General features: G+C 41.9%; 1 protein-coding gene across 6 annotated transcripts in view; it reads left to right on the top strand.

Moving 5' to 3' along the window:
- The window catches only part of DIAPH2 (diaphanous related formin 2), a 297380-nt gene that overhangs the window by 69317 nt on the left and 212818 nt on the right, over window positions 1-15245 (top strand). For 4 of the 6 annotated variants that reach the window (XR_009208586.1, XM_058423886.1, XM_058423889.1 and 1 more), the window contains 3 exons: window positions 499-675; window positions 1548-1652; window positions 5233-5253. Coding sequence is in view for 5 of the 6 variants with exons in the window: in XM_058423886.1 (XP_058279869.1) it covers window positions 499-675; window positions 1548-1652; window positions 5233-5253 (303 nt within the window). In the remaining variant the exon portion in view is untranslated. The remainder of the gene's footprint in view (window positions 1-498; window positions 676-1547; window positions 1653-5232; window positions 5254-15245) is intronic. The other 2 variants (XM_058423890.1, XM_058423888.1) reach the window with 1 other exon arrangement.

The raw sequence follows: 15245 nt of genomic DNA, 5'->3' as shown, positions 1-15245 counted from the left end.
TCAACCGACCTGGGACCTGTACATGAATACCTGATGAAGCTACCATGAAGCAAGAGCGCTACGGTCGCTGCCCACTCTCAGCGAAAGACTGTATAAAAATCAGCGGCTCTGGGCACACTTTGTGAACAGAGTGAATACGGAGTGATAGAGTCCGTTTCTGCGTTCACCCAGTGCCGAAACCCCGGGGTTCGACGCTGTTCCTTTTAATTGTGGCTGTTAGAGACTGAATTTAAGTCTTGAAATAAAATTCTAAAATTTTAATTTACAGAATTGGGCTTGTTCATTTATTACAGTGAGAAATGTTTAAATCCCTTTTGCATGTGACCTGTCATGAGTTTACCTTGTTATTGTCTTTCTGTGCAAAGTAATCTGAATATTAGAGTATTTTTACTTACAGTTCAGTTTAACTCTGCTGCTTGAATTGACTAAAAACATGCATTGCTGCCATGTAATTGGCTGCTTTTCTCTATTTCTGCTTATTTTTGAATGTCTTTGCAGCGTGACAGAATCACAAGCTTCAGAAAATCGGCAGTGAAAAGAGAGAAGCCTCTCATTCAGCATCCTATTGACTCTCAGCTTTCCATTAGCGAGATCCCACATGCCCAGGCACTTGTTGATGAGCGCTGCATGAACTTATCAGAAAAAGAAGTTATGGATCTCTTTGAAAAAATGATGGTAAGATGTGGCTATGGGGGAGAACTGTCCTGTTCTACTGGGTAGCTCTGCTCTGTTCAGTGGAGCTGTGAATGTCTTTTGAAGGATTTTATAACTGTTAATTAACTCTTGCTTGCTTTGCTTGTTAAGGGATTAGTTTTTACCTTTTCCAAGTAATGTCAATTGAAGCTGATAGGTCTGTCTCACAGAGATCAACAGTTCTGTAACAAGGCTGTTCACCGGTAGTTACTGCAGGAACATTGACTACTCTTAGATGCCAGTCTGAAGCTACTTTGACTTTTAATGGCAAACCTAGTCATGACTAGTAATGACTGCATTGTATTTTAATCAGTTATTAAGTTAAAAGAAGTGTCTTAATAGATTTAATCTAGCAGAGCATTTTGACTTTTAGGCTTGTTTTAAATACATCAGTTGGAACAGTTTCATCCCTACCCCTTCTGCAAGCTAATAATCCATGTAATTACAGCCTTCTGATTAGGTAGTGTGGACACCAGCAGGGATGGTGTCCACTGTGACAAGATTTCACTAAAAATACAGGAACATCACAAGAGTTGACACTTATGCATCAACTTGAGGTGTAGAATTGTTGTGCTTGCCCTCTAGTTTTACTTCTTGAACCAAATTTCACAAATGCTAACTACCCTTGATGCAATTTAAATTTTGTCTAAGTCTCAAAAGCAGTGAACCATTGAGGTGACAGAATTAAATGAGAAAATCAGGTAGGGCAAAATCAAACACGCAGATAAACTGGGGAAAAGTCACTTCTGTTTGTTTGAAAATTAATTGTTTAACAAAAGTAGTTTAAAAAGAACAAAGACTAATAAAAATCCTGAGATGTTATTCCTGATGTTTTGTGGTCTGTTCTGTTGCAGGAAGACATGAACCTGAATGAGGAACGTAAAGCTCCTTTACGAGACAAAGACTTGAGCACAAAACGTGAGATGGTTATCCAGTACATTTCTGCAACTGCCAAATCTGTAAGTGGTCACCTCTCCAGGGCACGCCTGAGGAAGGAGCTTAGCTTTGAGTCATGCTTTTCAAGCTTGAAACTTGAAATTTTTTGTCTGGATTTATCTAAGAGTGGTAGGAAAAAATGTGTACTTACTAACACATTTCTAAATGCTTGCAGCTGCATCTGAGCAGTTAGTTTGCATTTCCCTTGTTGGGCAATGTAAAAACTTGATCCTTTCTTGGAAACTATAAGAAATTGCAAATCCAGTGATGTAGAGTCATGGATGGAACCTGAGCATATTTCTGTGCAATTCATCTTAAGAATTTTTGGTACCCAAAGTTTCTGACTTTGTGGTTTCAGTAATGATGTATGTACTAGACTCCTTTTGTGAAAAGATGGTCTTAAAACCAGTTTCAAATTACATTTTGAATAGAAAAAATGTTTTGGCTTTTCATTGATGTTGATTATTCTCTGTAATTTAATTGATTGATTAATCCTTCATGCAGAATTGTTGAAGTCTGACTTCTTTAAGGTGCAAGAAGCATAAGGAAATGACTGGATACCCCAACATTTTTGGGGTGGAGAAATACAATTTCAAGTAGTGAAGAGCTACAGTTTATTTTCGGCAGTTGAACTGTTCATACTAATTAGTTATAAAATACACCAGCAATGCTTTGTGTGTGTTAAAAGTTGACTATGGCAAATAGAGAAATAAGTAAAGATTATGTTGGTGTCTGCCTAAGGAATATTTAAGCATGGACTGCAAGCAGTACAGTTGACTTGTCCCTTGTTAACCTTAAAAATTAGCTCTGCAGAGTTAAATTTCAAAAATTAAGATGACAATGACATGCAATTGTTATGCAAATGCCTTGCATGAAACATTATAAACTTCAGTGAGGAAGAGCTTGTGTTACAATGGTGATGAAATGGTAATGAAAATGGTGATTTAAGTTCTGAGAGGAGTGATGTTCCTGCATGAGTTCATCTTAAACAAAATCCACAGTCCTTTAGTGTGTGCTAGAAGGAATCCAGTGCTTTAAGTAGGGTCTAACTAAATGTACAAATTACTGGAGTATTTCAAGTATATTCCAGTATTTACTGGAGAATTCAAGCTTATGCAGTGAATGCTATGAACCATGAGCTAGACTGTCTTTGGGAACTGTTAATTATGCTTTGTAAGGTTTTTATCTTCACTTGATGATCAATATTAAATCTGGAATTTTCTTAGAATGCAAAAATGCTTTATTGAAGCAGTAGAAAGTGGAAGTAGAAATGGAAGTATTTGCATTTTTTCCCACAAAATAGTAGAACAATGGTGATGTCTCTCATGTATACAGCTATTGAAATGTAGCTGCCTCAAGCCCCAAAATTGTGTAGCTGATTAAGGGAAGCATGGCTACCATGGCATGGCTCACTGCTGAAATTTTACTGTACTGCATTGCTCCCCATGTGTGCTGCAGCATGGGAAACTTCACAGAACTGGGAATATATTTGTCCAAATGTACTAACAATTTAAAACCAAGTCATTCTAAAAGCTCCTTGTACGTGAATGTGCCCTTTGGGCTTAAGTCAGCACCAGTGTGGATGTTTTACACATTGCAAAGTGTTTTTCCTGGTGGAAAAACAGCTTGTATTGAAGTTTGTGTACTTCAGTACATCCTCCTTGCAATTGAATCACAGCATTTGAATGGAATCTTTCACAAATATACATTAACTTTTCTGTAGCGTGTTATCTTAATTTAACTTTTAAATAGCTGGCATCTTGATTGTTAAAAAAAATCTAAAATACAGAGGTTAATTTTAAATGTTGATTGGGATCTTACAGTGGCACAAAACCTCATTTTCACTTGTAATTTCATTTTCTGTTTAGTGCAACTACTATTCTGCTCAATTAATTCAAGTCTTAATCAATCTTTACTGCATCATGAATTGTCAAACTTTCTTTTCTTCAGGATTGCCTTCCATGAAAATGCTGGTTGCATTCAAAATGATGTCTAAATTTTCTAACTTTTTCTTTTGTCACTGATAATTATGTCTTCCTTTTTTACACTGAAAATACTTGGTCCTTCTGTTTAGAGCTCACAAAACACCTTTAACAGTTGATGTGACTTCTTGCAGTTCATTTAATGTTTGTTTTAATTAGGCTTTTGAGCTTCCTCCCTTCATGTGAAAATATCACTCTCATTTGCTGATGTTGTCTTAACCAAATTATTTTAAATTTGATGCTTCATTTTCTCTGCCTCTGTGCTGTCTGCAGCATGTTGACCATGCTTTTCTGAAACACTTGTCTTCAGAGTTCTGAGAAAGGAACTTTGGGTTTCACTGGGTGAATAAAGTTTTTCCTTCGGGGTGGAGGACATGTAGAAGCTGATGACTTGGATGCTTTCATGGGAAGTGATTTTCTGTGCTTCTTGTTCCTTCTCTCACTTGAAGAGAAAGATTGTTGACCATGGAAATTAGACCTGAGAACTGGTGAAGGATTGAAATTCCGTTTCAGAGCTGAACCTGGTGACATTTTGTGCTGTACTGAATAGTTGAACATTGGTGAGATGAAAAGATTGTCTGGTGATGGCAATCCCTTCTTGTGCTTCTAGAGGAAACTTCTTCAGGAAAAGAAGTGTTGATTGTGAAAGACTTGCAGAGATTTTTGTTTCTGAAAGAGTTCCTAAAGGAATAATGGAAGAGATAAGAGTAGAAAATGAAGCAGGTAGAGACTGAACAGATACAGTCACATTCAGATCTCAGAACCAAACCAGCTGGTGATCAGATAAAAGTGGTTATTCAATGAACTGGCTGCTGTCAGATTGCAGCAGGTGAGCTGAGGAGGAGAGGCTGCGCTGTTGGAGCAGATGTCCATTGTCCTGGTATTCCCAGGAATGTGGTCATCTGTGCAGGGTGACAGAACAGGGCACAGATGTGCTGCCTTCCTGCAGTTTCCTCGGAGGAAAGTCAACTTTTTGTTCATGAATCGAGAGAGATGCTGTTTCATGGTAAAGAGAAGATGGCATTCTGAAAATCACTGTTTAATTATCCATGTAATTAAAAGCATCCATACTTAGCAGTTGAATAAAAATGTCATGTGAGATTTTCTGAAATGCAAGTTGGAGTTATAACTGTAGGCTATGTTTTTGATTACAAAAACTTAATTAAATTCAGTGGTGACATCATCTAAACAGATCAAAAGCTCCATAATAAAAGTAGTTGTTATACATACAAGGAAGTCAGTATGCCATTAGTATGTTCTCACTGTCATATATAAAGTATCTGACTTGATAATTTTAACAAATTGCATATTTTATCTTTCAAGATGTAGCTGTCAAGACAGGTATTTAGTTATTTGTTGGTAAATGTATCAAATACTGATGATTCAGCAGCAGAACCTAAGAATTTGAAATTGTTGCTCCTGCCGTAGAACTGCTGTTTTCCTGTTGAGAAGCTAATCCTCAAACAGGTTGATAAAGTAATAAAAGAATGTAACTACTACTGATTAAACACTGAAAAATGTTTGTGCAACTACACCCTACTAAGTACTGTGCTGTGTTTATTTATATATTATTATTATCTTTTTTACACAATAACCTCTCTTGGCTGACCACTGCATGCAGATAGTTGGAAATAAAGTTCCGGTGAGTATGAACATGAGAGTTTTGTTTTCTCTTATGAACTTCCCTTTTTAGAGATTAGGCTGGAATATTTTTGACTTTTATCTTAGTTTTAAAAGTTCAGTGGGCACAACTGAATCCTTATTTTATCAAAATAATTGTCAACCACCTCAATCATGTTTATCTTACCTGTATGAGATAATTTTTGAGGGATTTCTTCAAGTTTTCAGGAGTCTGTTTCCAAATACTTCAAACTCACTGAGCTTGTCTCTTCATTGTGAGCAACAAATATAATTTAAGCTTGTCTTGCTTTTTATTGAAGGCAGGCACTTGAAATTTTACATTGACAGTATTTGGCTTACTTCATTCTGTTTAGATGTGGAATTTTTTATGTCCTAATTGTTATTATTCATAGCTTGTCTTGGAAATGACAACTTCAGCATATCAATGTGAGAATAAGATTATTTAGAGGATTCAGGAGGTCAATAAGTTTAAGATGAGATCACTGAGAACATAACTTTTCTCTTATTAAGGACTCATCTACATTTTATGTTGTCTTGATTGAATTCAAATATTATAAATATTTGGGATTTAATTTGTTGGAGTGATTTTGGGAGAAATCCTCTTAAGGGGCCCTCTTCTCCTCCCCCAACTGGTTCAGGAAAAAAGACTTCTTTAGCGAGAAGTGGAAAAAACTTGTTTATTAAACAGGCAAAGCACTCTCAGCACAATACCCGATGACAAGAGTTTCGTGCTGCTTACGAAGGGATAACAAACTTAAAGAAAGTCTCCTCTTGAGGATCGTCACTGTGCTCTACCGCTCTGTCTCTGCTGATGTTGGAAGAAAGGAGATGTGCAGGGCTGGTCTTGGTGGGGTGGGTCCCCTGTGGAGGCCCCCGGTGCTTCCTCAGGTCTTTAGTCCGGAGAGGTTGGAACAGTTCTGAGGAGAGGGCAAAAAAGCAAAAAGGAAGGAAAAAAAAAGGAAAAAAAAAGAAAAAGGAAAAATAAGGCAAAAAAGCTTCAGCTATTCTACAGCGTCTAACTACGCTAGCACTAAACTAACTAACTGCTGGGGGAAAAAACAACAGAGCTTCTTTCGTCTTGCCGTGTTCTAACTCCCCGGCTTCAAGGTCACTCTGATGAGCAGAGTTTTCCTGGGGAAAAACAAACCGCGCTTGCCCTCCCCCCTGCACCTAACAGACGATTGGAAATACACAGTCACCCCAGGACATCTTCCACCCCTTATCCCCATATCGTTGACTTACAGACAGAACTAATGTATATTCCACATAAAACTTCTATCCATTCTCTCCACAAAAAAAAAAAAAAAAAAAAAAAAAAAAAATACAAGCAATACCCATCATGCTCCTGTCATGTTCCACACTGAGCCACTGAATCCAGGCCCCAGGCTGCAGGGCAGCAGGATTCTTCTCTCACTTACTCATACTTTCAATACTTGCTCATACTTTTAACACTTAACACATACTCTCTCACTTACACATTTCCTTCTATTTCATTCTGCGTGGTTTAATGTACAGACAATGGCAATAGCATTCAGCAGACAGTGATGTTTATAAATGATTCTCACTCAACAATCAGATCTCTCTGAGGTACACATCGTGTTGTTTCATCTTTCTGCATTATCCACTATGTGCAACCTGGTCTCTGAGCAAAGACAACCCCACGAATGGGTTTGTCTGTACTTGAGGCAGACTTGATCCACACTGTCTTCCCTAACAGACCTCTGACATGCACCACTGGGACTTTATCTCCATCTATTGTATGCAGAGGCTCAGCCTGGGCAGGGCCTGCTCGGTTGGTGGAGCCTCGGGTGTTGACCAACCGGGTGGCCTTTGCCAAATGCTGCTCCCAATTCTTGAAAGATCCCCCACCCAATGCTTTCAACTGGGTTTTTAACAATGCATTGTGCTTCTCTACTTTGCCTGCAGCGGGTGCATGGTAGGGAATATAGTACCCTTACTCAATGCCATGTTCCCTAGCCCAGGTGTTAATAAGGCTGTTCTTGAAATGAGTCCCGTTGTCTGACTCAGTTCTCTCGGGGGTACTATGCCTCTACAGGACTTGCTTTTTAAGGCCCAGGATGGTGTTCCGGGCCGTAGCATGGGGCACAGGGTAGGCCTCCAGCCACCCCGTGGTGGCTTCCACTATTGTGAGCACGTAGCGCTTGCCTTGGTGGGTTTGTGGAAGGGTGATGTAGTCAATCTCCCAGGCTTCCCCATACTTATACTTGGACTATTGCCCGCCATACCATAGGGGCTTTACCCGTTTGGCCTGCTTGATTGCAGCACACGTCTCACAGTTGTGGATAACCTGAGAAATACTGTCTAAGGTTAGATTTACTCCTCGGTCTCGGGCCCACTTATAGGTGGCATCTCTGCCCTGATGGCCTGAGGCATCATGGGCCCATTGAGATAAAAACAACTCTCCTTTGTGTTCCCAATCTAAATTAATCTTTGACACTTCTATTTTTGCTGTCCGATCTACCTGCTCGTTGTTTCGATGCTCCTCATTAGCTCTACTCTTGGGGATGTGGGCATCTACGTGACGGACTTTCACAGGTAGCCTCCTTACCCTGGTAGCAATGTCTTTCCACTCCTTAGTAGCCTAAATTGGTTTCCCTCCATGCTGCCAATTAGCCTCTTTACACCTCTTCAGCCATCTCCACAGAGCATTGGCTACTATCCATGAATCGGTATAGAGGTAGAGCCTCGGCCACCCCTCTCTTTCAGCAATATCCAAGGCCAATTGAACAGCCTTGAGTTCTGCAAGTTGACTTGATCCACTCTCTCCTTCAGTGGCCTCAGCAACCTGTCGTGTGGGGCTCCACACGGCTGCTTTCCACTTCCGGTTTATCCCTACAACACGACAGGAACCGTCAGTGAAAAGGGCATAATGCGTCTCCTCTGCTGGCAATTGGTTGTATGGTGGAGCCTCTTCAGCCCGTGTCACTTTCTCTTGTTCTTCATCTGTGAGGCTAAAATTTTCACCCTCAAGCTAATTGGTAATTATTTCTAAAATCCCAGGACGATTCAGTTTACCCATATGGGCGCGCTGCGTAATAAGAGCAATCTACTTGCTCCATGTGGCATCAGTGGCATGATGGGTGGAGGGAACCTCCCCTTTGAACATCCACCCTAGCACAGGCAGTCGGGGTGCCAGGAGGAGTTGCGCCTCTGTACCAATCACTTCCGAGGCAGCTTGAACTCCTTCAAAGGCTGCTGCTAAGATTTCCTTCTCAGTTGGGGTGTAATTGGCTTCAGACCTTCTGTAACTTCGACTCCAAAATTCTAGTGGCCGGCTTTGAGTCTCACCAGGCACCTTCTGCCAAAGGCTCCAGGACAGGCCATTGTTCCCGGCTGCAGAGTAGAGCACGTTCTTCACATCTGGTCCCGTCCTCACTGGGCTAAGGGCCACTGCATGAGCGATCTCCTGCTTGATCTGGGCAAAAGCTTGCTGCTGCTCAGGGCCCCAGTGGAAATCGTTCTTTTTGTGGGTGACCAGGTAAAGAGGGCTCACAATCTGACTATACTCGGGAATATGCATCTTCCAGAAACCTATAGCACTTAGGAAAGCTTGTGTCTCCTTTTTGCTGGTTGGTGGGGACATTGCAGTGATCTTATTGATGACCTCAGTGGGAATCTGCCGCCGTCCATCTTGCCACTTTACTCCCAGGAACTGGATCTCATGAGCTGGTCCCTTAACTTTACTCTTCTTGATAGCGAAACCGGCTTCCAGGAGGATCTGGATGATTTTTTTTCTTTTCTCAAACACTTCTACTGCTGTGTTCCTCCACACAATGATGTCATCAATATACTGTAGATGTTCTGGAGCCTCACTTTTTTCTAGTGCAGTCTGGATCAGTCCATGGCAGATGGTAGGACTGTGCTTCCACCCCTGGGGCAGTCGGTTCTAGGTGTACTGCACTCCTTTCTATGTGAAGGCAAACTGAGGCTTGCATTCTGCTGCCAAAGGAATGGAGAAAAATGCATTGGCAATATCAATCGTGGCATACTATTTTGCTGCCTTGGACTCCAGCTCGTACTGGAGCTCCAACATGTCTGGCACAGCAGCACTCAGTGGCGGTGTCACCTCATTCAATGCACGGTAGTCTACAGTCAATCTCTATTTTCCTTCAGATTTACGCACAGGCCAAATGGGGCTGTTGAAGGGTGAGTGGGTTTTACTAACCACCCCTTGGCTCTCCAGCTCTTGAATCATCTTATGGATGGGAATCACAGCATCTCGAGTTGTTCTATACTGTCGGCGGTGCACTATAGAAGTGGCAATTGGTACCCGTTGCTCTTGCACTTTCAGGAGTCCTAGTGCAGATGGATTCTCAGACAATCCAGGCAAGGTGTTCAATTGCCGGATGCCCTCTGTCACTACAGCCGCTATCCCGAATGCCCACCTGAGTCCTTTCGGGTCTTTGAAATACCCACTTCGGAGGTAATCTATGCCCAAAATGCATGGGGTCTCTGGGCTAGTCACAATAGGGTGTTTCTCCCATTCCTTTCTAGTTAGGCTCACATCTGCTTCTACTAAAGTAAAATCTTGTGATCCCCCTGTCACGCCAGCAATAGAGACAGATTCTGCCCCTACATGTCTTGATGGCATTAATGTGCACTGCGCACCAGTATCAACTAAGGCCTCATATTTTTGTGGTTCAGATGTGCCAGGCCAACGAATCTACACAGTCCAAAATACACGGTTTTCCCTAGCCTCTACCTGGCTAGAGGCAGGGCCCCTCTAAGCCTGGTTATCCTTATTTCCTTGAGCATATGTCTTAGAGGTTCCTTCAAGGGGGTCGGACATGTCATCATCGTCATACCTGGCAGTTCGGCTACGGGCAACTGGAGCTGCTTCCCTTTTGGTGGAACTCCCTCTTTGAGTCTTGACTTCCTTCAATTCACGCACCCGTTGTGCCAGGGCAGCCGTAGATTTTCCATCCCATCTGTTCATATTTTCTCCGCAATCCCGTAGGAAGAACCACAGCTCAGCATGTGGAGTATATCCTCTCTCCCTAGCTGGGGAGCATCTACGTTGGGTACCAGAACCTCTGATCTGTACTGCTGAGATTTGGAGAAAGTCCTCTCTAATCTCCTCCCTGAGTTTCTTATGATTCTCATCTATCTTATCCTCTAGTTTCTGTAGACGTGTTTCTACAGCTGCGATTCTGGCGTGTGTTGGGCCATGCACAGCATCTGCATATGCTCGGAGCTTCTTTGCCATATCAAGCACAGTCTCCTCCATGTCCTCCCGCTTCATTACTGCTAAAGCAGAAGCGTATTCTAATGGCCCGAGTAGTATAAGTTTTTGCCACATCACAGATGTACATGATACTAAGTCTGGGTTCTTAGTGTTTATGTCATCTGAGAAAACCATCTCTGCCACTGCCATTTCTCTCAAGCATTGAATCCCTTGTTCTATGGTCTTCCATGGGGTTTGCTGCATATAGAGATCATCTGCACACAAGTATCTTTCTGCCACACTTCCTAGGACCCGTATCCAGAGACTGCAAGGACTAGCCTCTCTCATCATCTCCTGGTTGATGACTGGATCATGTAACAGGGATCCCAGATGCCTTGCTTCAGTGCCATCCAGAATTGTAGCCTCGCCTGCAGCATCCCAAAGACGGACTAACTAACTAATTATAGATTCATCAGGTTGTCGCCGGTAATCTTTTCTTAGGCCCCGAAGGTCCTTCAGGGAAAAGGAATCAATATTGGCTTCTGATCCTGTGCTAGAAGCTTTGGCTTCTGATTTTGGTGAAGGTCCTTCTCTTGGGTCATCATCGTCCACTGGTCGATCGGTTTTGCCTGTGTGCTTCTTTGCCGGAGCAACTGCCAGGGGCTTAGGCTTACTGTCTGGTTTAGCTGCCGACTCAGGCTCAGGTTCTAGTTTAGCTGCTGGCTTCATAACTGGGGTGTTGGCTGCAGCCTGAGTGACTGGGGTAGCTGTTGATCTGTATCCCTTCCCCCCCTGCCTCTGTCTGCTGCCCTACAGTCTCTAGCAATGTGCGATAAGCATATGCCAGGGCCCAGCTTACTGCAGCCATCTTTTCCCCCTTAGAGCCATCATGGTACCTCTCTTTCAGGTATTTCCCCAGCTCCACTGGATTCTGAATTTGTTCCCGTGGAAAATCCCAGACTACAGGGTCAGAGAATTCCTTGAGGAGTTGGCCCATATCCTCCCATTCTCCACACCACTCGGGATTTCCTCTGCCTGGGTCAGGAGTTTCATCAGCCCCTCTAGAAATCTCAGCCCATATTCTAGAGAAGCTGCAGACCATATAGAGGAGGCTTACCAGATGACATACCAGAAAGATGGTCTCTTTAACACTCAGGGGAAACTGAACATTCTCCAACAATGATTTAACCGATTCAGAGGAGAAGAAGGAAACGAAAGACTGCAACGCTTCACCCTCTGCTCCTCCTCCCACAAACACGGTGAATAACTATAACCATGACCCATACATAGTAGGAAAAGATCTCAGCACCTTTATAAACTTCCTACAAATTATTATCATTAAACCAAGGCCAATAGCTACTCTAATCCGTGTCCCTCTACTGTAAAAACTGCGTATTAATGACAATATTGGGGCTATCTCTGGATATGCAAATAAACCTAAGGACTACAAAGGTATTAAGACCTCAAAGAAGCCTAAGAATTCAAAACACATCAAGGCCCCCACCCCAAGAGACATAAGTTCAAGCAGCATAGTTACTGACTGCTAAATACTAATCAGTACAGGGTTTTTCCACTCTCTTGAGCCCCACGTTGGGCACCAGGAAGTTTGTGGTGGTTTCAGGCATATTTTGGGAGTAATCCTCCTAAGGGGCCCCCCTCCCCTCCCCCAACTGGTTCGGGAAAAAAGACTTCTTTAGAGAGAAGTGGAAAAAACCTGTTTATTAAACAGGCAAAGCACTCCCAGCACAATACCCGATGACAAGAGCTTCGTGCTGCTTACGGAGGGATAACAAACTTAAAGAAAGTCTCCTCTTGAGGATTGTCACTGTGCTCTACCGCTCCATCTCTGCTGACGTTGGAAGAAAGGAGATGTGCAGGGCTGGTCTTGGTGGGGTGGGTCCCCTGTGGAGGCCCCCGGTGCTTCCTCAGGTCTTTAGTCCGGAGAGGTTGGAACAGTTCTGAGGAGAGGGCAAAAAAGCAAATAGGAAGGAAAAAAAAAGGAAAAAAAAAAAAAAAGCAAAAAAAAAGGCAAAAAAGCTTCAGCTATTCTACAGCGTCTAACTACGCTAGCACTAAACTAACTAACTGCCCGGGAAAAAAACACCAGAGCTTCTTTCGTCTTGCCATGTTCCAACTCCCCCGCTTCAAGGTCACTCTGATGAGCAGAGTTTTCCTGGGGAAAAACAAACCGCGCTTGCCCTCCCCCCTGCACCCAACAGATGATTGGGGATACACAGTCACCCCAGGACAGAGTTCTGCTAGTTTTTGTTTCCTGGAAAAAATGGGGGTTTTTTGGGAATAATTGCATATGGATTTTAAATAGTGGCTGAAAGCAAAGATATTCATTTAAATTATGGATGGACTTTATTTTTTATTACAGCCGAAACCGGCTTTTCAGGTGTACAGCAAGGCTTTTTACTTGGGTCATATTCAGTAATTAAATTCTGTAGTAAATAATAGAGAACAATCTATGACTTAGAACTGTCTAATCATCACCTCAGATGTAGTTAGGTTTTTATCCTACACACTATATTCTTATATATTTTCCTCTTGGCTTTGTTTTATTCAGAGTGGCCTTTAAAGAGACTTTTATATTCACCAGTACTTTTTAGTTTTGTACACACTATTGGTTCTTCCCCTGACTGAGGAAAATACCTTCCATGTGCTTATGTATTTAAAGGTATTTGATTTTTTGAGGGGCCAATTTATTCATTTTCCAGTTCAGTGTGTTAAAACCAGTTTCACATAATCCCTGCTGCTGTGTAATTTCCTTATGGTGTGAATTAGCCTGAACAACTGCTTTGTGAAGAGGTTATTTTATAAAGGAAGCTGATGTTCCCACAATGGGTAGGGGAGAAATTCTAAGATGTTTTCTTCCCCATGCATTTAAGTTCAGGGTCTGATAGAGAGCAAGAACAGCTCCGCATTAAAAGCATGTTTTTGTGCAAATAACTTGCTAAATACTAAAATAAGAAATGCTGTGCCTGGAATATGGCTTCTGCATATTATGGCTTAATGAGCGCTTGCACCTCCGTGCGCTTCTTCCAGGATTCATCCTTTAGGAACTGTTTGCTTCTGCCAGCACATGGAGCTATTTCCTTGAAGATTTACAGATTCACTGTGATCAGGGAGAAGAATTTTGGGATGTTCCTGGTACTGCTGTTGAGTTATAGAGATTGCAGAGAAGAGGTTTCCCTGTTCATGGGAACTTGGGAGCTTGAACTTATTTGAATTTTGCACAGGATCCTCAGCACTGGTGGGACTGCTGTGTGGTGCAGTCTCTTATTTGAGTTGGCATCAATGAATCATTCTCTCCCTTAATTGTAACACTGTGAAGGTGACTGGTCAGAAAGTAATTTCTAAGATTTTCATTCTTAAGCATTGGTTTAATCTCTGAACATTCTTATGTGGCGCCTGACTTTTTCAGTTTCTTTCTACTTCACTTTTGCTTTCATCTTTATTAGATGTTCTCCTGTAAAACATTTTTCGCTGAGACCTTATATATCTCAAAGTAAGTGAGAAATGTTTGTGTTAAAATCTGATCCATATAAAGGCACAGCAATACTTAAAGATAGTATTCCAATCAAATTCTCTTTGAATAGGGAAATAAAAAAAGTAGCACCTGATTCAGCATTCGAGTTAGGATGGCTAGAGGTAAGAGTGCATTGAGACTGAGACACTGATTGCAGGGAATAACAGAAAATAATCCTGGTAAGTTGAAAGTTCTCTGAAAGATTTCAAGAATGGATTTTTATGAGCTGTCTTGAGTGACCATTTTGAAGAGGGAGGAAAATAAGGAAGAGGAGTTGGTTCCTTATTGCTGTGCAGTTGAAGGTGCTTTTTCAAAGAACCAGTGAAGAAATGTGCCTGTCCTGCAAGCCATGGGAAAGAGCCTTAGTAGAGCACGCTGACACTTTGAACTATTGATCTTTTTTTGAGGGAGTCATGGGTCTTCTGAAAATAAGGGACTAGGCAGAGCAGAGGTGCTTCATTAATGGCCTGGATGGCACAGAAAGAGGAGACAGCAAGATCCCACCTTGGTTTAAATACAAAACAATGGGTAGCAAAGACTTCAGGTTGCCCCAGTCTGAGCTGGAATCTCCTTTGGAGCTTGCAGCAGACTGCAGTAAAAAGACAAACTCATCTCTTGGGAAAAACCACTTGCATTCTAGAGTGCTTTTCAGGGTCTAGCTTAACAGGCAATGGCATTGATTGAACTTGCCATTGTCTCATCTGTGTGCATTTTGTGGCTCTCAGCAGCATTTCTGTTCTCTTCTTTTACCATTTAGGGAATGGCTGAAATGACAAAATTTGTGCCCAGTTAGATCTATATTGTGTAGATGATGTGCATTGGTTACATATAAAATCTCTTCTGATTCCCATATGTCCAATGGGTGGGATAAAGCTGTTCCTTTTTCCTAGTTCTTTATCTTATGGTCCTTCAGAGTGATGATTTTTCTGCATTTTGATGATTTTTTGATATATTAACCTAATTTACAAGCAGCTCCTAGTCTTATAAAGATAATCCCCACCCATTTATTCCTTTTTCTTTCAGTGGAAGAGCATCTCTTTGTTTAGGATGTTCATGGTGACTGATTCTAGTCCCTTTATATCCTTCTTACTCATCTTTGCCTTGGTCCTTTTATGTGTACCTGGCATGTGATGCCCAGCTAAAGGTGCTTTGCATGTCAGTAAGGAACATCCTCAAAGCTGACACAGTGCAGAGGATCCTGTTATCTCTGCAGTCACAGTCTGTCCTGGTTTTGTTCTGAATCTGAAAGTATATTGTGAACTCAGTTCTGTTTTGT

Source organism: Hirundo rustica, chromosome W (assembly GCF_015227805.2).
Source record: "Hirundo rustica isolate bHirRus1 chromosome W, bHirRus1.pri.v3, whole genome shotgun sequence".
NCBI lineage: Eukaryota > Metazoa > Chordata > Aves > Passeriformes > Hirundinidae > Hirundo > Hirundo rustica.
Note: the sequence above shows the minus strand (reverse complement) of the source record. Positions and strands in the feature narration are given on the sequence as shown.